The following is a 25,368-nucleotide window of genomic DNA, read 5'->3' as shown; positions in this document are numbered from 1 at the left end:
AAATGAAGATAGCAGCAATCCAGTATCTGAGGGGCTCCTACAAAAATGAAGGAGTCAAGTTATTCTCCAAAGCACCTGAAGGCAGGACAAGAAGCAATGGATGGAAACTAAACAAGGAGAGAAGCAACCCAGAACCAAGGAGAAATTTCCTGGCAAAACAATTAATCAGTGGAACAACTTGCCCCCAGAAGTTGTAATTCTCCAACACTGGAAGTTTTTAAGAAGAGATTCAATAACCATTTGTCTGAAATGCTGTATGGCTTCCTGCCTAAGCAGGGGGTTGGACTAGAAGATCTCCAGGATCCCTTCCAGCTCTGTTATTCTATTCTATTTATTATTTTCTATTTTTCTACTCTATTCTATTGTACTCTACCCTCTATTCTGTTCTGTTCTATTCTATTCTATTCTATTCTATTCTATTCTATTCTATTCTATTCTATTCTATTCTATTCTATTCTATTCTATTCTCAATGACTTTTCTATTCTATTCTCAATGACTATTCTATTCTATTCTATTATAGACTGTTTTGCCTTAACATTGTTCTCTTTCAATCCCAGCATTTTAAGCCCCTACATGACAATGGCTTTGAGACAAGCCAACATTGATTGGAATCATGGATGCCATCGCTCCACAGTCTTGGTTTACTTACATAGAGGAAAACACAAAATAATAGTTGCAGTAATTCATACAAAATGGTTTTGCTTCTAACATTTCTCAGTCAGCCTAGTGGGAAAGAGCCTGAGTGGCCCACTATCACCCAAAGTGGACATTAGTGACAGGATGGATTATTGGTTTGATTACTTTGTATGTTTGGATTGTAAGTCACTTTGTAGATTGTAAATCAACCTGGTTTTAAAGGATTAATTTAGAAATCAGTGGAAGAAGTTCATAAAGACCTTTTAAAGGTTTAGATAGGTCCTCCTGAAACTAGCTTTCCTTCCTTCCTTCCTTCCTTCCTTCCTTCCTTCCTTCCTGCCTGCCTGCCTGCCTGCCTGCCTGCCTGCCTGCCTTCCTCGTCCCTTCCCCTTCCCTTCCATTATTTTTACAAACAACTCAAGATGGCAAACACATCCACCCTACCTTCCTCCTCCTACATTCCCTATCACAACAACACTGTGAGTGGGTTGGGGTCAGATAGAATGATTGGCCCAAAGTCACCCCGTCAGTTTTCATGCCTAAGGTGGAACTACAACTCACCGTCTCCTGTTTTGATTTCATTTCTTTTTATTTGTCAATTGCTTACAAGATAATAGGTGTAAGTAGTTAATTAGCAACCAGATTTAGTATAAACTGTTTCTTATAGATGGTAGCTGGCTCAGCAAGAGGCTATATGATATCCAATGAAAAACAGAGAATAAAGACTAGATTCACATATTTGCTCTAAAGGCATAATGAAATTTCTTCAGTTTCGATAAAAGGTGTTGTAGAAACCCAAGTTTAATGCAGTGTAAGGGATTACAGTGTGGGACAAATCCCAAATCATATTCCAAATTACATATTCGGGTGGCTTTCCTCTCCATCTCGAATTGTTGCTGTGGGGATACAATTACTAGAAATTCCCACGTACATCCCCATGAAACCTCTGAGATAAAAGATAGGGAAACCGTACACAAAGTAAATAAGCACAGTTTGTGGGCCATCGTTCACTGGATATAATGTGAGAATGGCAATAACGGTCATTTATTAAATCGTCCAGGGTTGACCCAAATCTCGGCTTACTTAGACAAAGAGTTACCGCTGGGATGTTGAAAAGGGGGTACTGGTTTAAGGATGTAAAACAAAGCAAAACTATTTTTCCTACCACAGTTCTTCTGACACAGAAAGAATAGTTCTATCTGATAAGATAAACATTACCAAAAAAATCAATTTCTTCTCCCACCCGCAGTTAGGTCTTAAGGGATGCTTGGACTATGTCCTTTCTTTCTATGAACCTATCTTTTGCAAAATCCATTGCCTCAATCTGTTCAACTCATTTCCTTGATCTGGGACTTTTTAATCTTTTTAAGCACAATCTGAATGGGGAACTCTCCTTCTTAACTGTATCTATCTATGCCTATTCATTAGCTGGGTACAGAACATGGATAGGAATGGATGAGTGGGAGTCGCACACACACTTACACACACACACACACACGCACACACACCAATCAATACCCACTTCTGCCGATATCAGCACTGGTGAAATGCAAAGCATCACGGGGAGGTGAGCTTAGAAGAAGAAGTGATTGTAACAGCAAAAACAGATGTCTTCAGCCATGTCTTCTTCACCTGTCTCTCCAGAGCTCAGTCTATCAAGCAGAGTTCGATGAAATCATAGATTTCAGAGCCAAAAAAAAGACCTATTGTTCTATGTTCAGAAGATCCTGTAGACCAAACTCAATTTCATCATGGTTGTGTTTGGCCGCCGGGGGTGGAGGGAGGGATTAGCATGGGTGGGGTAGGCGTGGCCAGCTCAATGTCACTCATGTCTGGGGCACCTATGGTGGCCAAGTGGTAAGGCAGGCCTTCCAACTGACCCTCCCTCCCTCTCATTATAATCTCCCTCCTTCCTTCCTTCCTTCCTTCCTTCCCACCCTCCCTCCTTCCTTCCTTCCTTCCTTTGTTCTCATTTTCCTTCCCTCCCTCCCTCCCTCCCTCCCTCCCTCTCTCCTTCCTTCCTTACCTCCCTCCCTCCTTCCTTCCCTCCTTCCTTCCTTCCTTCCTTCCCTCCCTCCCTCCTTCCTTCCTTCCTTCCTTCCTTCCTTCCTTCTTGTTTTCCTCTTCATTTTCCTTTCTTCTTCCTTCCCCTTTCCTTCTTTTTCCTTCCTTGTTTTCTTCCCATCTTTCTTACTTTTTTTCTTTGTCTTTCCTCTTTCCCTTTCTCCTTTCCCGCCCCTTCTTGCATGCTCAAATGCAAAAGGGGAAACATTTCTCCTTTTATTTCTTTTTAGTTTGTTTTGATAGGCCTCTGCCAGAGAAAACGAAGCCTGGGGAGGCTCTGAGCTCTGTTTTTGGGCCAGTCCTTTGATGTTTTCAGAGTGGCCCCGCAGGCCAGATCTAAGCACCCCACAGGCTGGATCTGGCCCATGGGACTTGAGTTTGACAGCTGTGTCCTATACTATGCTGGACAAATGGTCGTCCAGTCTTTCCTTGAAAACCTGCAGTATTGGAGCATTCACAACTTCTGGAGGCAAGTTGTTCCACTGATTAATTGTTCTGTCAGGAAATTTCTCCTTAATTCTAGGTTGCTTCTCTCCTTGATTAGTTTCCATCCATTGCTTCTTATCCTGGTTACATTTTTCTAAAATTTAATTTTTATTGCATTTCCCACCAATACAAACCCTATTCACAGTCTCCACAGCAGTTTGACATCTACACACATTCTTTTATATATATATTTTCTACAGTATTTTACACATATCAACCAACAACTCTTATCTCTTATCTATACTAATTTATCTATTTGTATATTTTACATATTTACATATCTACGCACCATTCTTTTAAGGTCTCTTCTAGTTAATCTCCACTTCCTATTCCGGTTACACTTTTAAATAATGTATAAGAATTTCCCACGTGCAGCGAGCAGGTGGCTCTTGGCCATTTAAGATCAGCCTTGATTTTATTCCCTGGCAACTTTTAAACAAACTGAAACAACACCAGCAAAAAAAAAAAAAAAATCAATATATTTTTTTCTAAAAGAGTTCCTAAGCCTTAGCTAACACAAGAGTTTTATCTTTTCTGTTTTCCCCCGGATGCAAACATAATCTTCATCCAAAGCATGATACCATTCAGCCCATTGGCCTTCATGTGTTTTCTCTGACAGTCCTGGGTACATCCAACTGGCAGCCCAGGCTGAACTTCCAGGCAAAATGGAATGACACTGCCAGCTTTTCAAGACCAAAAGGCGCGTTAACAGCAGGCACCACAACAGCTATCAGAATGCCACATTTATTTACAAATTGTTAGTTAAAGTACCAAAAGTTAGCTCTGGAAGGGAAAGCTCAAAAAGAAGTGGCTGACATATGCTAAATTTTCCTACTGCAGGAGAACTCACTTGACCCTTTAGTGTATATACACTATATCCCTTCTTCCTCCTGTTTTTTTTATTTATTTTTTAATTTCTGCTTTGTCCAGATTCTTTTTCTTGGATGGGGTTGCTTTTTCCCACCTGCAAGCCTTGAACTGTGTGGCTAGATCTGCCACCGCTCAGGGATGGCACAGGAATGCCAGTCTTTAAAATGGAGTCAACATGGCTCTTGTTCCAAGCTGTTGCACAAGCTGTCACTCAACTTTAATTCCAGAGAGCTGTTTACACAGAGCTTGATCTTTCCTTAGGCTTATCCCGGGCTGTACCAGGCACCATTTCAAATCCAGAAGAGTCATCATTTCAGCTGTGATCACAGAAAAAAGAACAAGGGGACAGAAGGAACTACTCTCAATATGTCTCACTGTATGCGGACATTCTCCTAACGGGGAATTACCTCAACAGGAACTGCAAGAACACTTTCCGTACGTGGTTTATAGCTTCTCCTGGGTTTGAACCAGGAATGACAGCTGCAGCTGTTTTTGGAGGGAGGAGAGAAAAAAGAGGAGAGGCACAGGAAAAGCTGTCAATCTTATTTTGGGATGAGAGCCACTCTTGCCTGCCAAAGCAAGACTGCCCAGTTCTGCCTTAAGGGCAAAAATGTGGATGAAGGGAGCTTGAGCTTGATTTTCTGAGTTGAAATAAATGCAGAAGAACGACATATGAACCCTTATGCATGATACAGGTGCTCAACTATATGTTCCACTCAATCCATGAAATTGTGAGTTTTTATAGCAACAGCGAAGGCTCTTAGACTTATACACCGCTTCACAGTGCTTTACAGTCCTCTCTAAGAGGATTACAGAATCAGCATATTCATCATCCTCTTTTAACAATCCCATAATACCTTGTGGGGTGGAGTCTGGGCAACTGAATGGAGCTAGCGGAGTGTTTTAATGTCCGGATGCCCTTCTTGTCACCAGTGGGGAGTTTTGTTCAGCAGATATATTCTCATTGTGCCCAGAGAGAGAAAGATCTGCCTCTACCCAGGATCGAACTCACAGCCTGCTGATTGTGAGGCGAGAGCTCCACCACTAGGCTACCGCACTCACACAATCAGCCTTTTGCCCCCAACAGTTTGGATCCTTGTTTCACTGATCTCAGAAGGATGAAAGGCTGAGTCAACCTTGAGCCGGTCAGAATCAAACTGATGGTTGTCAGCAGAATTATAAGAATTTACAGAGTGACGATATGGGGAAATATTTACACTTTACCCAAGAGATGTTCAACAGTGAACATCTGGAAAGCAGAGATTTTCCCTTTTCATTCTTTTTGTTGTTGTTGTTTGGTTGGTTCCGGCAATGTTAATCATCATTATAGGAGCTGCACTAATTAGAAAGCCCAGCTACGATTGAAGCGGTATGCTGTACATAACCAATTTAATATAGCTAACAGTAGGGAGATTTTGTTACTGTCTTGTGCCCCCAAAGTTGAAAAAAAAAAAAAGATGCAAACATCCAAAAGTCTTATTGGATTTCAAAGTACGCTTGGAGAAAACCTCCCTTTGGGTGTCTTTGATTATAAAAACAAACCTATCTCACATCTGTACTCAAGGCTTGTTTGCTCAACATCAATGCCGCTTTGTAAATATGTTAGGATTCACATTAAGATCAATAGAAGGCACACACTTTACTAGAGCTGGCTTCTGCCTGGAGTTTCACTACCTACTAAGATCCCTTGTTTGAATCGTGTTGCCTAATTGGTAACATGAACACTATCTGAGCTCAAAGCTAGACTTTTATTGAAAAGGAGGAGGGGGGGAAAGTGGCACCCTTTAGCAGAGCGTTTGTGGTGGCTCAGAATAATAATGACACAAAATGACAAAATGCACAGATAATATATATATATTTATTTATTTATTTATTTATTTTATGGCATTCAGCTTTGTTTGGGTATTCAGGCTTCTGTAGGCAGATGAGATTCTGCCGAAACGTTGCTAGAACTTTAAAAGCACAACTACAATGATGTGGGAAAATACCCAAACAAAGCTGAATGCCATACATGTAAGTACTCCGAAAACTTAAGAATATATATATTTATATATATTTATATATATATATCAGAAAACAAATATATATATATATATATATATATATATATATATATATATATATATATATATATATATATATGTATATGTATATATGTATATGTGTATATATATATATATATATATATATATATATATATATACACACACACACACACATACATACATACATACATACATACATAATAGCTGACCAGCAATGAAGTGGACCAGATGTGAATTACCATATTTTTTTGAGTATAAGGCGCTCCGAAGTATAAGACACACCTAGCTTTTGGGGAGGAAAACGGGGGGGAAAATCTGCCTCTGCCTTTTGCAGCCAACAGCCAACAGCCTGTTTCAGCTTCAGCACAGCCTGATTAGCACAAGCAGCTGATTGTCGGTTGGATTGGCCTCCCGACAATCAGCTGTTTCAGGCTGCAGGGATCGCCATCACCTATTACCGCCTCCATATGCCCTGTTTTCAACCTCCACGTGCCCCGTTTTCATCCTTTCATCCCATTCCAGGCAGCCGGGATTGGAATAGGTGGAAAACGGGGCACATGGAGGCTGAGAACAGGATGCAGAGTCACGTGGAGGTGCCAATTGGTTATGGCGATCCCTGCCACCTGAAACAGCTGATCGTCGGGAGGCTGATCCAACCGACAATCAGCTGCTTGTGCTAATCAGGCTGTGCTGAAGCTGAAACAGGCTGTTGGTTGTTTGCTTCAAAAGGAGACAAATTGCTGGGACGAAGAGACCGAAGGGTAGGGACCGTCAGGTGGGCGGGGCTTCAGCCACTTTCACCGCATAAGACGCACAGACATTTCCATCCACTTTTGAGGGTGGAAAAAGTGTGTCTTATACTCCAAAAAAGTCCAGTAGTTTGCCAGGCATCTGAATTTGGACCACGTGACCACGGGGATGATGTAATGGTCGTAAGTGTGAAAAACAGTCATATGTCCTTTTTTTTCAGTGACGTAACTTTGTGCAATCGCTAAATGAACTGTTCTAAGTCGAGGACTACCTGGGTGGTCGTCCTCTGGGTTCAAACAAGCTAGGAGCTGTCCAGCAAGAGAAACCAATAGCAAAAGATGCTACGTTGGCTACGGCAAAACTTCAACTGAGCAGATTCACCAAAGCTTTGTGTTCCGTCCCTTGCTACCATAACAATTGGATTATGATTCAGAACATGTTTCTTCCTTGGGTTGGACTCAGGAATATTATTTCCACCAGGAAAGAGAGAGAGAGAGAGAGAGAGAGAGAGAAATAGCTTTCTTTTGAAGTAGGAACAGTTGTAGAGAAACCCTCAGAACAAGATCTCAGTCCTGAAAACGCATGAATATTTGAGCAGGTGGGAAGTAAGAGACTGCATTTAATATTTAACTTGATTTTTCTGATCCATTTTTTTCATTGTTTTTTTTTTTTTTGGTCTCTGTGTGCGTCAGGTAAAAGAGACACAGATGTTCAGGTTGTTTATGGACTTTGAAACTCAAGAGGTGGTCTAAACTCTCATTTCAGAGGAGGGGAAAAAAATGGTAATATTTGACCAGCTGTTCTTGCTGGAATGGCTTTCTACCTTCATTTGTCTTTAACAGGAGTGAAAATTGGCTTACCGGCCTTTTTTTTTTTTTTCCAATAACTTAGTTAATTGCACCCCTCACAACAATAATCAACCCAACAGATTTGGCCCATGTCAAAACATAAAGGCTGCTCGTAAGAATCACTTTGGTGGAATCTAGTTTATGTGCACCTTATGGTTACCTCAATATAGTCACCATCTGTTTCCCAGGCTGCAAGAGTGATCAGCTGCATTATCTCTAGTGGAGTCATATTGGATTATTCTAATCGCATCTTTGTGTCAATCAAGAAATTAGTTTTCTGTCATCCAAATAACCTTTTCATTTATGAAAGGGCGTCTTCCTTTCCTCAAGCACCATAAGGCCGCTTGGTTTACAAATAGCTAGCTTTACAATCTGAGCACACACATGTGTTTAGGGAGGGATAGATCCTGCTTCATTCAGTGGAATGTGTTAAGAAGCACAGGAGATTAAAATAGCATTCTCACAACCCAGTGTTCAGTAAATGTATTTGTTGTGGCCCACTGGCAACCAGCGGAGCTGGCAGCAGACTCAGACAATGAGGAGGTTGAGGAGGAACATGGGCCAGGCCTGGAATCTGGCGAAGGCTCAGATGAGAGCTCTGTGTTGGAGGCGGAGATGGGGCCAGGGCCGTCTGACGTTTATCAGCTGCCTTTGGAGTTGGAGATCAGCGGGGCAGAAGAAAAGCTGGAGCCTGTTCCTGATGTGCGCATGCACAGAGCTGCCAGAAGAAGGGAACGGTTAAGGAACAAGGACTGACTTGGGAGTACAGGCATAGGTGGACAGTGAATGGCCCCTCCCAAGGAGAATAAAGAGGAATGAATAATGGAGTGGGGCTTTGCAGGAGATAATTAGTTTGTTTAATTAGTGTGAAGACTTGTTTGTCACTTTCGGAGACTTTTTGCCAAGTATTTTCTTGTACAGTATTGCGCTTGGAAGCTATCGGCCTGGCAGCTCTCCAAACCTGTCCAAAGATCTGTGGTTGCAATTCACCCTTGAAAGACTGTTTGCCAGGACTTTGCTGGATGTGAATAATAGAAATTCACATTAGCCTACTAAAAAGGGGTTTAGTTGAGATGAGGAGTTTGCTTTGTGATTTTGTGAAGCCTACATCAGAACAATATTTTCTTGATTTAACAGGATTAAATCTATGGAGTAACTGACCAATTTGTATTGTCTATTTTTATTTTTTATTTTTTTTACTTTCTATACAGGTAGTCCTTGACTTGCAACAGTTCGTTTAGTGACCAAAAGTTACCAGAAAAAGGGACTTAGGACCATTTTTCACACCACTTTTTAATGACCATTGCAGCATCCCTATGGTCATGCGATTTGGATGCTGGACAACTGGTTCGTTGTTATGACAATTGCAGTGTCTCGGGGTCTCCTGATCTCCTTGCAAGTGAGATCATTTGTTAAGTGAGTTTTGTTCCTTTGGATGGCCTTTCTTGCCACCATCGTTAAGTGAATCTGTGCATTTGCTAAGCTAGTAACACGGTTGTAAAGCGGATCTGGGTTCCCCGTTGACTTTGCTGGTCAGAAAGTCACAAAAAGGGGGTCATGTGACCTTGGGACCCCACAACCATCATAAATGTGAACCAGTTGCCGTGCATCTGAAGTTTGACCCCGTGAGCATGGGATGCTGCAAAGCTCATAACTGTGAAAAATGGTCATAAGCCACATTTTTTTCAATGCTGTTGTAAATCTGAATGGTGACAAAGTGAACTGTTGTTAAGTCGAGGGCTACCTTATTAGTTTTACCTTTATTCTTGGAGTACAACATGTGTACAATGAGATTGGCTGAGCCTCCCTCCGTGCCTGTAAACTACTAGAGGTTGGTTGCCATTCCCTGTGAAAAAGGTAACCAAAGAAACCTAGTGTCAACTCATAAAACATTTTGTATACATGTTTTATAGTTGACAACAGAAAGAAGTGGGGTATTTCAAAGAGCAGGTAGCAGTGTGGAGTTGAAAGTACATGCCATTCGTATTTTCTTCAAAGACTGATTAGATGGCTGAAGCTTCTGCTGCACAAAAATCTAATTGGAGAGCATGATTGATGACTCTTGGCTATGGACGTTTTTTTGTTGGATGATACAACCAGAAGGGTGGGGGGAAAAGCAGGATCAAGGGTGACAGTGAATTACATATCTCAGAGTTGGCTACAGACGTAGAATGTTAACTTCAAATAAATCTTCTTTAGTTTTGGGAGTATGGCTCAAGGCTTATGATTTAAGTGGAGTAACTGCCAGAATCCTGACACCTAGGAAAGACTTATGGTGTTGTATATATGCAGGGCAATATGCTTTATTAACTAGACAATAGTGGTTAAGGTCAATAAACCATATTGTCGCAAAGCTTGCATGGTTTGTGAATCAAATCTCAGTGTAGGAGGCGGAAGATCAAACTGCAGTTCTATTTTCCCCTAGGATTATCAGGTAGTTGAGTTGTGGTGGCGCAGTGGTTAGAATGCAGTATTGCAGACTAACTCGGCGTTCCACTGCCAGGAGTTCAATCCTGACCTGCTCAAGGTTGACTCAGCCTTCCATCCTTCTGAGATCAGTAAAATGAGGGACCCAAATTGTTGGGGACTGATGCTGATTCTGTAAACCCACTTAGAAAGTGCTGGAAAGCACTATAAAGCCACATTGCAACCCTAGTTTTTGACATCTGGTTCTGGCAATGACTTGAATATTTTGAATAGGGTTCAGTGCCCACAATCCAGAGGACAATCCAATTCTTTAAAGGCTTGAGCTTGAGTGCAAATTCAACAAATCCACAGGCAATTGTGAAAGGGTCAATTAGACTTCCATCCCAAGGGCTAAGACATTGCAAAAAGCATCATCTCAAATACCAGGCATTTTTAAAAAGGAGGAGGAAAAGGAAGGGAGGAGGAGGAGGAGGAGAGGAGGAGGAGGAGGAGGAGGAGGAGGAGGAGGAGAAAAAGAAGAAGAGGAGGAAGAGGAGAATGAGAAGGAAAAGAATAGGAGGAGGAGGAGAGGAGGAGGAGGAGAAAAAAACAGTCCAGCATTATACTTTTATAGTCCAGAGTTCTGAAATAAATAATTTCAGAGGAAGAAAAAGTTCAGGCTCTGAACTTTACAAACATCAAGATGAGATGAATATTTCATTGGAATGGTGAGCCAGAGCCTGAACCTTGGGAAGGAACATGAATACAGATCTGCTAACAAGCATTGCAATGGTTGGACAAGGAGAGAGGGAATATGTCAGTGCAGGAAAGGAAATTTGCAGGAACAGCTGACTGGAGGAAAGTAATCCAAAACCCCAGAAGAATTGCTAGCTTTTTTCCTTTTTGCCTGACAGCATTTTGTGCAGGTTAACTCAAAACCAATGGGTAGCTACAACACTAGTCTGCAACCTGGTTTGGAAACCTGGAGTAGTGTGTGCTGTTATGCATCGTCCTTTGTGTTATGAACATGGATAGAAAACCTAATGCTGCTGCCCTAATTTAGTCAGAGAAAACATTGAGGATTACAACAAAATCCTTGCACCCCACAAGCAAAATAGGTCAGGATAGATTAAAAATTTTGAAAGGAACACCAAACCTAACAACTATTAACAATTAACTGTTGAACTGGAAGGAAGTGTTTAGGCTCCTGTTCAGTTACAAAATTATGCAAAGCTTTTTTTTTTAAATCCCTTCCTAATGGCCTAAAATATTTCCCAACAAAAGGATTTATTAGAATTTTCATTTCGCTCCCTGCCTGTTTTACAGGGCTCTTCATTTTCCCCTAGAAAATAACAATTTCTTCAACAATTATATTAGTGGTACAATGCAATGGTAATAATAAGAAGTATTTCGTTTGTCCGAGTGTTCGTGCCTGCGTGAACACATGAATCTTTGAACGTTTCAATTTACCAACCAGAGCCTCCATTTTCTAGGGCCTCTTCTGTTGCTTAAGAAATTCAATATTGTAAAATACATTAAGTCTACTGAATTATTGCACAAAACATAAAGAAATCCAATAAAAAACATTTGATTTTTACAGAGAACGCGCCTACCATTATTTAATCACTAGATTCATTTTGTGCTTACTAAGAACATGTCCTAAACCTGTTAGGCTGTTATAAACTACAATAGCTGGCTTTAAAGCCAAACTACAAGAACCAGATGGCTGATCACATTGTGTGAACCCAACTGTGTCCAACAGTCTGTCTACATGGCCCATCACTGGCCACAATCACTCAGCAATGATCCACCAGGGTCTTGGGTAGAATGACATCACCCTTTTCTCCTTTAGTATAGTTACACTGACTGAAGAAGCCTGGAATCAAACTCAAGATTTATACAACATACGCTAAACATATAGTCTTTCTCTAAAACACTGTACTACCCTTAAGGCAAAATAATTTGTCACGCTTTTTCCCAGTCCTCCAAAATGTGGGTCATAGTGGATTACCAATAAGGGGGTCAACAAGGAAAAACACAACGTGCAATTTCAACAAATAGCAAGCGTGGATACCCATTTCGAGATCTTATTCCTCTTTCAGTTGTGTTTTGGGATGTGCTAACCCTATGGTCCTGAGGATAGAAGGGAGGAAGGGGTTTCTGCCCACCTGTTAACAGGTGCCAAATAGGAAAAGTTGTCATCATCATCATCATCATTGTATGGAAATTGACATCACCTTTTACTAGGTTCTAGTTAGGGCACCAAGGGGTAGAAGGAAGAAAAATGTAAAACTCCCCAATTTTTTACCCTCTGTGTTTTTTACCCTTTATCACTAAGATTTGGTTTTGTTTCGTTTTCCTATCTACATGACCACCCATCTAATTAAAATTAAAGCTTCATGGCCTAACTTGGGCGTAGTTCCTTTACACACAGCTAACATCAACTATATGATGTTAACTCAGTAGTAATGAGTTTCGGCATATTCTATATCGTTTATTACTGATAGTCAGAAATAGTCAGATAATTTAGTCAGATATTTGAGGAAGGCAGCCGTATTCTGATCGAAGCATTTCTCCATCTTTCTAAAGAACCTTTCTTTATAATTCTGGGGAATTTTTTTTTTTAAAAAATAGCACTTTTGCAACTTCATCATCATATTCTGACATCTCTAAAATTCCTCTGAGAAACCCCTAAGCATTAAAAGTGTCATAAAGCTGGTATTACATCTGTAGCCCAGTTACGCAAATCCTTGTGGTATTTCATTCTGCGCTGTACATTAAGCTTATTAATTCTTGCTGTATCAACAAATTATGGATTTCATTGCTTAATAGTGCTGGGTGAAAACATGACATCAGCTTTCCGAAGGCTCAGATTGTTGCCGTGGGCCTCTCTGAACCTAAGGCAAGGCGGGTGGGTCCAACCTGGGCAATTTTAAGGGGGACTCTAGGAGTTGAAGTCCACAAGTCTTAAAGTTGCCAAGGCTGGACACCCCTGGCCTAAGGGCCTCTTTTCCAAGGTACAAGCAGTCCATAGCTTCTCTGGAAACAGACTTTGAGCACCAAGTTTCGCGAGTGGAACAACCGTGAAATATCATTCCCAGAATGGAGAAAAGTCTTAAGACCCCTGGCTCAACTGGATTTGAACTCAGACATCTCAAAAGACAGCAAACCTTTCCAGCTTTCACCTCCCTTTCAGCTTCCTCTTCCTCCGAAGAGCAGCCAGGAGAGGACAACCCAGCCAGCACCGCTTCTCCGCCTTCCGGAAAAGCTCAAGGCTTTTGAGAACCAACCATCCCAGGCAGACATCTGACCAGGATGGGGTTTAACTGCCTTTAGCCAAACATCAGCCCTGCGTGGAGGAGACAATCTACTCCATACCTCAACCACACCTCCAAGAAGGTAAAGCAAAAATATGCCTTAGTCCCCAACCTCTTGCAAGAGGAGAAGAGAGCAATAGGAGACCCATCATCCCCGACTCCGCCAAGAGTCACCCGATGGCAACTATTTTTTGTTTTGTTTTTTGCTTTCTTCCCTCTGCTCCCAAAAAGGATCTTAGACATAACACCCCCATCCCCATCACCTACAACCCTCCGGTCTCCCCCATCTCGCCCCAGGACTAGGACACCCCCCCTCCTCTCCCCGACGCGCCCCCTCCCCAGCCCTCCCCCTCCCCCACCTGCCCCCCCAGGGCAAGCCCGGGCTCCTACCTGAGGGTGGCGCTTTCTCCTTGCCTGACCGTCACGTTGTCCATGGCCTTGGGGAAGGTGGCATCTCCGCTGCGCACCGGCACTCCTGCGGGCACAAGGAAGAGCAGCCTGAGACACACGACCACCAGGCACCGCCAGGGCAGAACCAAGCACCCCCCGACCCCCATCCTGGGATGCGGGGGGAAAGGAAGTTAGCCGTTCGCCAAATCCAGCCCCGACGGGGCCAAAAGCGCAGACCCAAAGGGGACCAAGCAGCGCCCCCCCAAAAAACAGGGGGGGCGGGGGCAGGAAAGAAAACAAACAAACAAACAAAAAAGACGGGGTGACGACGGAGATCTTCCGGGGGGAGGGGGTGTCGGCGGAGCCCCTCGAAATCCAGAGACGGCGTTGCTTGGTGGAGAACCGAGCCGAGCCGGCAAGAGAAGCAGCAGCAGTAGCGGCGGCAGCAGCAGCAGCCGGGGGAAGAAGCGGCGAAGGTGGCCCGGCCGCTCGGCTGCTTCACCAGCCCCGCTTAGCAAGGCGCAGTTCGGGCATCCCTGGCTTGGCGAGCCGAAGCCGGAGCCGGAGCGCTCCGCAAGCTCCGCTGGCCTCCAAAGAGTTCCCCAAAGTCCCGTCTCCAGGCGGAGAGGCGACGGTCCCGACGAGCCCAAATTGCAAAGCCGAAGCCCCCGCAAGGGTAGGCGGGCAACTTCTCTCCGCCGCCGACCCGAGCCCAGCTGCTTCCCCCGGCTGGGGTGATGGAAGCGAGCCGCGGAAGTAAGTCCCGGGCTTAGCAGAGGCGGCTGGCCGGCTGGTGGTCTCCCTCTCTTCCTCTTCCTCCTCCTCCTCCTCCTTCTCCTCTTCCCTCCGGTTCAGCCGGCCGGCTCGGCGCTCTCCCCGGGCTGGCCGGCTCGGTTCTTTCCCCAGTGCCGGAATGGCCCGCTGGCCGCCCGGCTAACGCAGACACGCCCGCGCCGACTTCGACTTCCCGGGGTTGTCATGGCAGCCAGTCCATCACTGACCGGCACTTCGGGCTCCCAGTCGCAGGCGGCGCGGAGCAAGCCAGCCTCCTTTCGCCCGTTTCAGCTCCAGCCCGTGGCGCCGGGAGGGAGCACGAGGAGCTTGCGGGGGCAGGGGGGAGATGCGCGCGGATTAACCCACAAGGCGCCGGTTCACCTTTCCCATCCTCTCCCCATCCCGGTCCATCTCTCTTCCCCCTCTGCGAATACTTTCTCTCCCGCTCCTCTCCCCGAAGCTTGCCTTGGTGCAACTGGCTGGGGGGGTCGACCTGTTTGGGGTTGCCTCCCCCCTTCAACAACCCTGTAGGGTGGGCATGCAACTGGCTGGGGGGGGGTTCCGCTCTGCTTGGGGTTGCTTCCCCCCTTCAACAACCCTGTAGGGTGGGCAAAACTGAAATGGAAGCACTAGCTCCAAAATCCGGGGCTGCTTGCCTTATTTATTCATTTCTTTCTTTCTTTCTTTCTTTCTTTCTTTCTTTCTTTCTTTCTTTCTTTCTTTCTTTCTTTCTTTCTTTCTTTCTTTCTTTCTTGAGTTTATTTAGCTTAGTTTATCGAGCGTGTATGAGAAAATAAATATAAGTATGAACATAACAAACAAAACATATAAATATAAACTGGTATAACTATATACATAATAAATGAGTACACATAAATGGAAACTTGCTGGATCCACAGGGCTCATTATGACTTGCAGCAGGATTCAGTTATATTTCCACTCTTTATACGCATTATATAAATATACACACACATATATATTTCATTATTTCCCCCTGGTGGGCTCAAACACACCCAGCTGGCTATATTATGCTTAAGGAGGGACTAGAACTCCCAGTCTCCTGGGGATTGGCCCAAAGTCAGCCAACCAGCTCTCATGATTGAGCCAAGATTAGAAATCTCGGTCTCCTGGGATTGGCCCAAAAATCCCTCAGTTATCTTTCATGCTTACAACGGAACTAGAACTCACAAGACTCCCGGTGTCTAGTCTGGTGCCTTAATCTGGAATATGGATTTTTTATTCTTTTTTCATACAGTGTTAGCTTATAGAATAGGGTAAGGATTAATAGACTCTGGAAATGTCCGGAGCACTCTAATAATGAAACATGTCCTGCACTCTGCAGAATAATATTGCCCAATTGTATAAGACAACCTTTGTGGTGAGATCATACTGAACACACTGAACACAGGAGACCAGGCTGGAAAAAGTGGCATTGATTTTTACAAAAGCATGAAAGGGAATAGATGTTTTGAACGCTTGTGGAAGTGCATTCATAAATGTATCAATATGTTAATTTACTCATTAACATATTAGTACTAAACCTACAAGCGGCACAGCAGATTAATGCTATACCAGTCCTAATTACATTATGCCTTAGTATATTGTATAAATCCAGTTAATGTTTAATTCTTTTCTTTTAAAGCCTCACTTTAATTGAGTTATCCTGGGGTCTAGGAATGGGGGCTTGTAAGTAAGGAACCTCTCTCTCTGCCTTTACAATCCGTGTATTCATATAACAGACTCAACACATCTTCACCAATTGAAATAGCATTTTGTGCATGTTGTTATTCAGTCACTAAGCCGTGCCAAGGCCTCAACGACCCCATGTCCCCACCCACCTCCCGTTCTGCACTAACTCCCAAAGTTTGTCCAAATTCATGTTCATTGCATAGATGACACCATCTAACCATCTCACCCTCTGCCATCCCTTTCTCCTTTCATCTCTCCTAACACCAGAGTTTTTTTCCCAAGGAGTCCTCTCTTCTCATTTGATGGCTAAACTATTTGACCTACAGCTTCAGTAACCGTCCTTCCAAAGGACAGTCCTTCCTGATTTCCTTTAGGGTTGACTAATGGGATCTCCTTCTCTCTCTCTCCCCCTTCCCCTCCTTCTCCTTCTTCTCCTTCTTCCATATCCATCATCGGATGTTGGTGATCAGGTTGGCGATCCTATTTTTTTATCCACAGCCACATGAAAAAGTGCTGCTGAGTTTTATCCAAACCAGTCCCTTAGATTATGAAGTCACAATGTTCTTCTTCTGCCTGGACCTTCACTTGGATTAAGTGAAGTATGCCATATTTTTCCGGGTCCGAAATATTCTAACTTTCCCATTTTTTATGCTTTTAATGATTTCCCCTGGATCTCCTTGGAACTCTCAAAAGACTTAGTTTTAAGGAAAGCCTGGGTTACGTCAACTGTGGATAAGCCTAGGGTTGAACCTGGTCAATGTCGGCCTAAATCCTTTGAAAAAGTGGTGATTGGGGAGAAACGATTCTTGCTCCTTTCTCGGTGTCTTTAGGTCCTGATTTCCAGCCATTTACAGGTGTTTTTTTCTTTTTTAAAGAAAGCTGGGTGGGTTGAGGGGTTAGAAAATGTGGGCTAATTTAATTCACACAGTACACCTGCTAGCAATTAAACACCCCCCACCTTATTATAAATTGCTACCAACAGGAGCTGTTGGGTTCTAAAATGGTGACCTAGATGCAGAAGAGTTTGTTACCCTATTGCAGATCTCTAGAGTCATCCGGTACTTTGTAAAACATTATTTAATTTGCTAACTGTGCCACTTCATCTCAAGCATTCCGATATCTGGCAGGCAGAGAAGACACTTCATAAAACAATGAAGTCTTATGATGATTGCTTGTGCTGGGAGGGGTAAAAAGGGGGAAGGATGCCTTTTTAAGCTTTATCATTTCTTCATTTCCTCTCTCTTTTTTAAAAAATATTTCCAAATGGGTCGCTTCAGCAGTTGTGAAAAGCTGCAGATGAACAGCCCAGAAAAATAAAGGATTATGATGTTTTGGTAGGGTTTTTTTTCACCATTTCTCTTGATCGAGAGGAAAGGGGTGTGTGGGATGAAAACCATACAGTCCAGTGATTTTAGGCTCCGACTGCAATTTTCCTAGGAGAAAATATGCTAGTATGTCACATCCTTGAGCATTTCAGAGTGGGGAAAAATATGTACCTTTAATTGAATCTCCATATTTTATTCATGCAGGATCACTCTATGGGATTGCACTTCTGGAATCGACTATAACGGATTGGTTCACGCTCACAGCACCAAACCATAGTTTACAAATCATAGCAGCTGACTTCATGCACAACCACAAATAAACCACACTGGACTTGAATGTGAGCTCTTAATTCAATTCTATTTCATTTAAAAGTCAAAGATAAAATGAATGCAGTTGGGTTTTGGCTTAGATGTGGAAATAGAACTCTTGAAGTTTATAGAAATCACCATTTATGCTGTGCTGTGCTGTGCTGTGCTGTGCAAACCCAGCCTGCCGAGGTTTATTCAGTTAATGATGGTTAAGTAAACTATGGTTTACTGTGTAAACTTGGATACCCCTGACAGTTCTGCCTGACACTATATTCAGGAGTTGTTTGTGTTCACTTGCAACTCCTTTGGATTCGGCTGAAACCATTCACTCCCTGGCCAAAAGGAGATAATGTCAGCCCATCAGTATTATCAACTCCAGAAATTGACAAGACAGCTTAAATGTCCACTTGTTCTTTTGACTCCTCTGAATGTTGATGTAATGCTTTCAATGATAAATCAGCTGGAAGGAATTGACATTAAAAAAAAACAATGTAAAAGAAATAACAAGTTAGAAAGACCTCAGACGTGTGCAGATATTTCCACTTCATCTGTGGTTGAGCCTGGATCTTATGTGCAAGAGAGAGAAGGACAGTGCCCTCTCTGTTGGCAAAGATGACTGCAGCTTGTTACATTTTGTGGGGAAGATTAAGGATGTGCCTCACCAGGTGGCAGCACCTGGGAAATTTCTCTTTGCTTCAAAGTTATAAACCAGGGATCCCCAAATGTGGCAACTTTAAGAGCTGTGGACTTCAACTCCCAGAGTTAAAGTCCACAAGACTTAACGTTGCCAAGTTTGGAGACCTAGATGTCTCCACAAAAACTCCATTAATTGAGTTTGACTTATGCTCTTAAAAAGATAAGGATATTTAACTTTGTTGAGATTTTAAATGCTAACCAATAAAATACGAAACCTATTTGATTTAAATCCTCAAATCAATTCTATTCTCCCCACATCTGCTTCAAAGATGATGGAGATACCATCAGTGGTATCATCAGAGAAGAAAAACTGAAAGCTCAGCTAGTTTTCCCTCATGAAACGGAAAGAGTGTGGCCCACTTCTTCTGGATCTTAATCTGATCCAGTTCTGCAGGCAGTGGAAGGATGGGGTCATTCTTCTGAGGTTCCTGTTCTAAGACATGTGGATTTGAATGACTCTGGAATAGTGTTGGTTTCCATACATCAATATTAACCCCATCTTCCACGTGTCCCTTCTGGGTAGCTGGAGGCTCTTTAAGATCAGGGGAAGCAATCATGAGCTCCATAAAACCTGAGTTTATTGATTGTGTCTGTGGCACAGCACTAAGTGGATTCCTCAAGTGCCTTAACAGTATAACCAAGAGGAAACCAAGTATAGCCTGGCAGCCTGGTGTTTTCCTTGAGGTGTGTGTATGTTGCAGCATAACTCTGGAATGCCTCAAGCAACTTCAACCAAACTTGATACACAGATGAGTTACCCTCCGGAAACAAATACTGTGTGGGTAAGACACCCCTAACATCCCTCAGTGTGTGTGTGTGTGTTTGCCTTAAAATGGCTTCTACTGTACAGCACACTGGACTTGTCATGGTAACGGCTTCACAGTACTCCACAAGGGGGCTCCCTCTCAGCCCTCCAAGGAAACGTCAGGCGATTGGCCAAGTGCAATTTAAAAAAAAAATGATTCACCAGCGTAAACAAGAAACTCCCAAGGAGAGGAACAGAAGAGTTGCAATGCTACATGAGAGACAGTACAGTGTGAGCCCTGACTACAGGATTTTCCTGTCTAATACAGGATTGGGATTAATAAATACCTGGGCAACACCGGATTATTGGCTACTCTTCCATATATACCCTGGTGCTGGTGGTAGTTTTAAGAAGCAAGCTTTTCCTCACAAAACCATATATCTTCCACCTAAATACCTTCCTTTTAATTTAGGAGGCACTTAAAACAAGGAGCAACTGCTTCTTTTTTACAGTCTCCTAGAGACCTGGTTTGTAAGTGATGCAAGTCACTAAGCAAATATTTTCACAAGTGAGCTCTAAAATAAGAATTGTGTTTATTCCTGAACTGTTCTCCAAGGAGTTCAAAATGATCTCCATAAATTCCACACAAGCTGCCCAGAGTGGTGGTTTCCCTTTCACTGCTGGAGAAACCGTCACGCATCCCCTCTCTGGAGATAAACTATGTCCCCCAAACAGACAATCAAGTCAAATATGAGGGGTCCTTGCTGCTCTCTGAGCTTGGTTCTTTTCTTGCAGGCATTTCATGACCCAAACTGGGTAACATAACTAGTGTTAGTGATGACTAGCAGTAGTGATGTTACCTGGTTTAGGTCATGAAATGTTTTCAGGAAAACAGCGAAACTTCCAGAGTGCGAAGGACCCCTCATTTCAACCCAAGCTACATATATTATCCTTTATTGAGCCAAACATGTTGTTAGTTGCACAATCATGTCTGCTCCATCACAACCGCATGGACAATGTTCCTCCAGGCCTTCCTGTCCTCTACCATCCTCTGGAGTCCATTTAAGCTGACGCCGACTGCTTCAGTGACTCCATCCAGCCACCTCATTCTCTGCCATCCCTTTCTTCTTCTTTTGCCCTCCACCGTTCCCAGCATGAGGCTCTTCTTCTCCAGCGAGTCCTTCCTTCTCATGAGGTGGCCAAAGTCTTTGAGTTTAATCTTCAGGAACTGGCCTTCTAAAGAGCAATCAGGGTTGATCTCCTCTAGGACTGACCGGTTTGATCACCTTGAAGTCCAAGGGACTGAGCCAAACTAGAAGATCTCCAAGGTTCTTTCCAGCTCATTCATTCTATTCATTCTAAATATTCTTTGTTTGTTGTGGTACGCCTAAATATCTAACAGTCCATGGGTATAGAAATGCTACTACATAATTTCATTTTTGGGGGGTGGGTGGGGGAGATACTCATTTTTATGAGGTTAGGTAACCTGTGTTCCTCCACCTGAGGAGAAGAAATACAGCTCCCAACATCCTTCAGCATTACCCATCCTAATTGGGGTTGCTGGGAACGGCAGTTTCCCCAACTTTTAGAGGGATACCATTTCCTTTTTGGATGTAGAACAGTGGTTCCTAATGTTTTTGGCACCAAGGACCAATTTGGTGGGAAACAATTTTTCCATGGATTGATGTGTGTGTGTGCGTGTGTGTGATTTAGCACTCGATCTAGATCCTGCATATGCACAGATAAAGTTTCATTCACTTGGGTGGCTTGGTTCCTAATAGGCAGGGACTGGTCCTGGTACCACTGCTTACTGCCAGTGTTTAGGAATCCCTGATTTAGAGGAAGGATTTCTACAGCCCTGTCCCTTGGACCAAGTAGTCCAGTTTTGTCTGGTAACACCAAAAGTTGCCCGAAGACTCCAATAGGCCCAATTCACCTTAATTATAGTGGGGGTCCATTCTTTCTATAGCCATGGTGATACAGTGGTTAGAGTGCAATTTTGCAGGCTAACTCACTGCTTGCTGCTAGCAGTTCGATTCTGACTGGCTCAAGGTTGACTCAGCCTTCCATCCTTCCAAGGTCAGTAAAACGAGGACTCAGATTGTTGCTAATGCTAACTCTGTAAACCGCTTAGAGAGGACCGCAAAGCACTGTAAAGCAGTATATAAGTCTAAGTGCTATTTCCTTCCTTCCTTCCTTCCTTCCTTCCTTCCTTCCTTCCTTCCTTCCTTCCTTCCTTCCTTCCTTCCTTCCTTCCTTTCCTTTCCTTTCCTTCCTTTCCTTTCCCTTCCTTCCTTCCTTCCTTCCTTCCTTCCTTCCTTCCTTCCTTCCTTCCTTCCTTCCTTCCTGGTTAGAATGCAGTATCACAGGCTAATCCTGTCCAGAGCCAGGAGTTTGATCCTGACCAGCTAAAGACTGACTCAGCCTTCCATCCTTCTAAAATAGATAAAATGAGGACCCAGATTGTTTGGGGACGATATGCTGGCTCTGTAAGCCAACTTAGAGAGGGCTGTAAAGCACTATATAAGCAGTATATAAGTCTCAGTGCTGTTGCCATTCTGAATTGCTCCTCTACTCTGAAGAAAACCAAGCTCTACATGCTTCATTCAATTTAGCACACAGAAATTTAGTATGCCAGAAATTGCTCCATTTCCTCTCCATTCCTGCCTCCCTCTTTTTGGATCTGCAGTACATATACATAAATCAAACTGTCACCACTCGTCTTGCCCGTGACAGCTGTAATTGCTCCAGGATTTAAAAATATCTGCAGACAATAAGCACAATAAACATACACTGGTTCCCCCCCACCCCCCAAAAAAATCCCCCACTCTGAAAAAAAGAGAGTCAAGAGGCCTTTAAAATGTACAGCCACTCCAAGAGGAATCTTATGATTAAATTCAGCTCTGAAACAAAAACCATGACAGGGAATGTTGAGTACTTGTAGAAAAACCTTTGGTAGAGTACAGGTCAGAGATGGTAATTCAGCAGGTTCTGAGCAGTTCTGGAGAACTGGAAGTGGAAATTTTGAGCAGTTTGGAGAACCGGCAAATTCACTCATATTTATGATGGTTGCAGTGTCCCGTGGTCACCTTTTGTGACCTTCTTGTGGGCACAGTCAATAAGGAGGCCAGATTCACTTAACCACCTTGTTACTAACTTAATAATTGCAATGATTCACTTAACAATGGTGGCAAGAAAGGGGGCAAAGGGGGGGGGGTAAAGGGGGCCAAGCTCACCTAGCAGATGTTTCACTTAGCAACAGACATTTTTGGCTCAATTGTCTTATGTCAAGGACTACTACCTCTATATGGGTATGTGGGTGTGATCTTAAAAGATAGCCGGATGTGAATGCAAAGGTTACTAAAACACAAAGTCGTTCAAAAGACAACATTTTGCATTGATGACATTAAGCTCCCTTTTTGTTTCCGACTATTGATACTACAACATTGTTTGCTGCACTTATTAATATGATTCAGAAAAAAATGCATGGTTATTAAAAAAAAATAAAAATAAAGCTGAGGAAGCATTAATATTCCATACCACAAAAATCAACACAAATGCGTGTGGGGTAGGAAGCAGCACTCAAGGTCTCCAGACCTTAGAGGGCTAATATGCTTTGCTTGTGTCTGTGTGTGGAGTCCTTGGTGCTCTCTGAGCATTTGGAATCCATTAATTTTAATACAGTAGGGCAGTTATTGTAATTTTTACTAAATTGCGGCTCAATATTAATAATGTCTTCATTGGAGATTAAGAGAGTCTCGCGGAGAGCACTGCAGTTCTGCCCAACAAAATAGTCTTCCAATTTTGTCTCGGCTGAGTTTAGAAGGTTGAGTTTAGAAGGAAAAGGAAATTTGAAATATAACTAGGTTGACATAATGCCTGGATTCACATTAGAGCTGGTATATTCAGCAGGTTCTGACCAGTTCTGGAGAACCGGTAGCGGAAATTTTCAGTAGTTTGGAGAACCAGCAAATCCCACCTCTGACTGGCCTCACCCCCATCTATTCTCTGCCTCCCAAGCCCCAGCTGGTTGGCTGGGTCTTCTTTTGTTGCGCTGCACAGGAGAACGGAGATGAAAAGCAGGTTAGTGGGGTGGGGAGGGAATGAGATTTTGCAGTATACTTCCCTGCCACACCAACCAAGCCACGCCCATCAAGCCACACCCACAGAACCAGTAGTAAAAAATGTTGAATCCCACCAACTGGTTCACATGTTAAACCCAAGCTAAACTAGCTACTTTTATATTGTAATACATTGTGAATGATTCCAGAGTGATGTCTTCTTAGCCTATTCTTGGATGGAAGAGACAACCTAAGTTTCTGGATGTCAGAGAATGAGTGAGGATGTCAAGTCTTTAGTCACTACCTTGAAACATCTTCAGGATACTGTATCTCTTTAGTTAATTTGTGTTGGGAAACTGCAGTTAGGCTGGAAGGAGGGATCAAGCGAGGGTGTATCTTGGAGTCATTGCGCAGCTTCAGGTGGCATAAGGTTAACCTCATCGTAAGAACCACGAACCCTTATCTGATTGTTTTCAAGGGAAGCCAAGCAATCTGTGATAGTCTTATAACATATTCACATGTGGCTCTTGTTATGATATGTACAGAATAACCCTTGAGTAACAAGGATATGCACATGGAAACGTTTATGAGAGTAGTGATGAATAATTATTCAGCCACACACAGATACACTAAATTGAGTTAAAGTTTAAGAAATAGCACAGTCCAATAAATGGTCCAGGTCATATATGTTTTACAGTCCAAATAATATCCAATTACAAAGTCTTCTTACCGGTTACCTTTGTCATTTACAGTAAACAAAAATATCAAAGTATAAGCACAGCATAAATACAACAGAGAACCTTAGAAAGCAACAGAATGTCAGAGAGACAGAATGTCAGAGAGAGCAAGCTATGATCTCTAGCTCCCTCTTATGATAATTTGCAATATAATCAACCAACTGGAATATAGTATAAATCAATACAGTGGTTTTGCCTTAAAGTTACAAACATGCATTGCTGGCTTATATATTGCCAACCCAACTAATTGGTGGACAGATTCCTATCAGCTCTGGTTGCTTGTGTCTGAAAATGTGGCTTCCCATTGTTTCCAAAGCTATCTTTGCACAATGCTAGGTTCACTCAATAGAAACCACTTATTTATTTATATGACTGGCACTAGTGATGTTACCTAGTTTGGGTAATGAAACGTCTGCAAGAAAACAACCAAGCTCAGAGAGCACCAAAGACACTCCTCTACCACCATTTCAACCCTGACCTACAAATATTCTCCTTTATTAGAAACTACTTACAAGGGTTCATTCAAGCCAACATGCTAATCAAGTCACTTATAGACTTAAGGTTAGGGGCTCCATCTACAAAATATGTTGAGCCCGTTTCATTATTTTATAGATTGACACAACATGTAAAAGCAGAAAATGATTTACACCTGGAACCAGAGGAAGCAGGTGCTATGGATACCGCCACTGGGCCCTTATCAGCCACACCACCAAGTTTTATACAAATGCATTTAATCACACATGTGACAACCATATCTTAGTCTCAAAAGTTGTGTGAACCTATCCAATGAGGGAAAATTCGCAGTGCAAATATAATTTGTCTGTCTATCGATCTATCGATCTATTCTTTCATCTATCTCCCTTTGCTTCCCTCCCTCTTTCCGTCTCATCTATCTATCTATCTATCATCTATCTAATCCTTCATCTATCTCCCTTTCTCTTCCTCCTTCTTTCCTCCTTCTTTCCTTCCCTCTTATCCATCCATCCAATCATCTGTCTGTCTATCTATCTATCTATCTATCTATCTATCTATCTATCTATCTATCTATCTATCTATCTATCTAGATGGCATATAAAAGCTTTTATCTTTTGCATATCTGTCCTTAGATTAAGATGACAATTTTGCAAATGAAATAAAATGAAATGAGTGAATAAAAGAAAAAGGAAGAACTAAAAATATTTAAAAAAAAAAAACAGGTAAGAAGAGGAAAAGAGATATT

The 25,368-nt window shown here is 42.7% G+C and overlaps 1 protein-coding gene across 5 annotated transcripts in view; it reads right to left on the bottom strand.

The window, feature by feature from the left end:
* Nucleotides 1-25,368, bottom strand: part of NTM (neurotrimin) — a 768,470-nt gene that overhangs the window by 310,901 nt on the left and 432,201 nt on the right. For 4 of the 5 annotated variants that reach the window (XM_087939111.1, XM_026709161.2, XM_087939112.1 and 1 more), the window contains exon 1: nt 13,814-14,525. In XM_087939111.1, coding sequence (XP_087795237.1) covers nt 13,814-13,980 — 167 coding nt within the window. In that variant the 5' untranslated portion in view covers nt 13,981-14,525. Of the gene's footprint in view, nt 1-13,813; nt 14,526-25,368 lie in introns of those variants that run through there. The other variant, XM_026709160.2, reaches the window with a different exon arrangement.

This window comes from Pseudonaja textilis, chromosome 9, assembly GCF_049901715.1.
Source record: "Pseudonaja textilis isolate UNSWEBS1 chromosome 9, rPseTex1.2, whole genome shotgun sequence".
Classification (NCBI taxonomy): Eukaryota; Metazoa; Chordata; class Lepidosauria; order Squamata; family Elapidae; genus Pseudonaja; species Pseudonaja textilis.
This window is presented reverse-complemented; position numbering and strand designations above follow the sequence as displayed.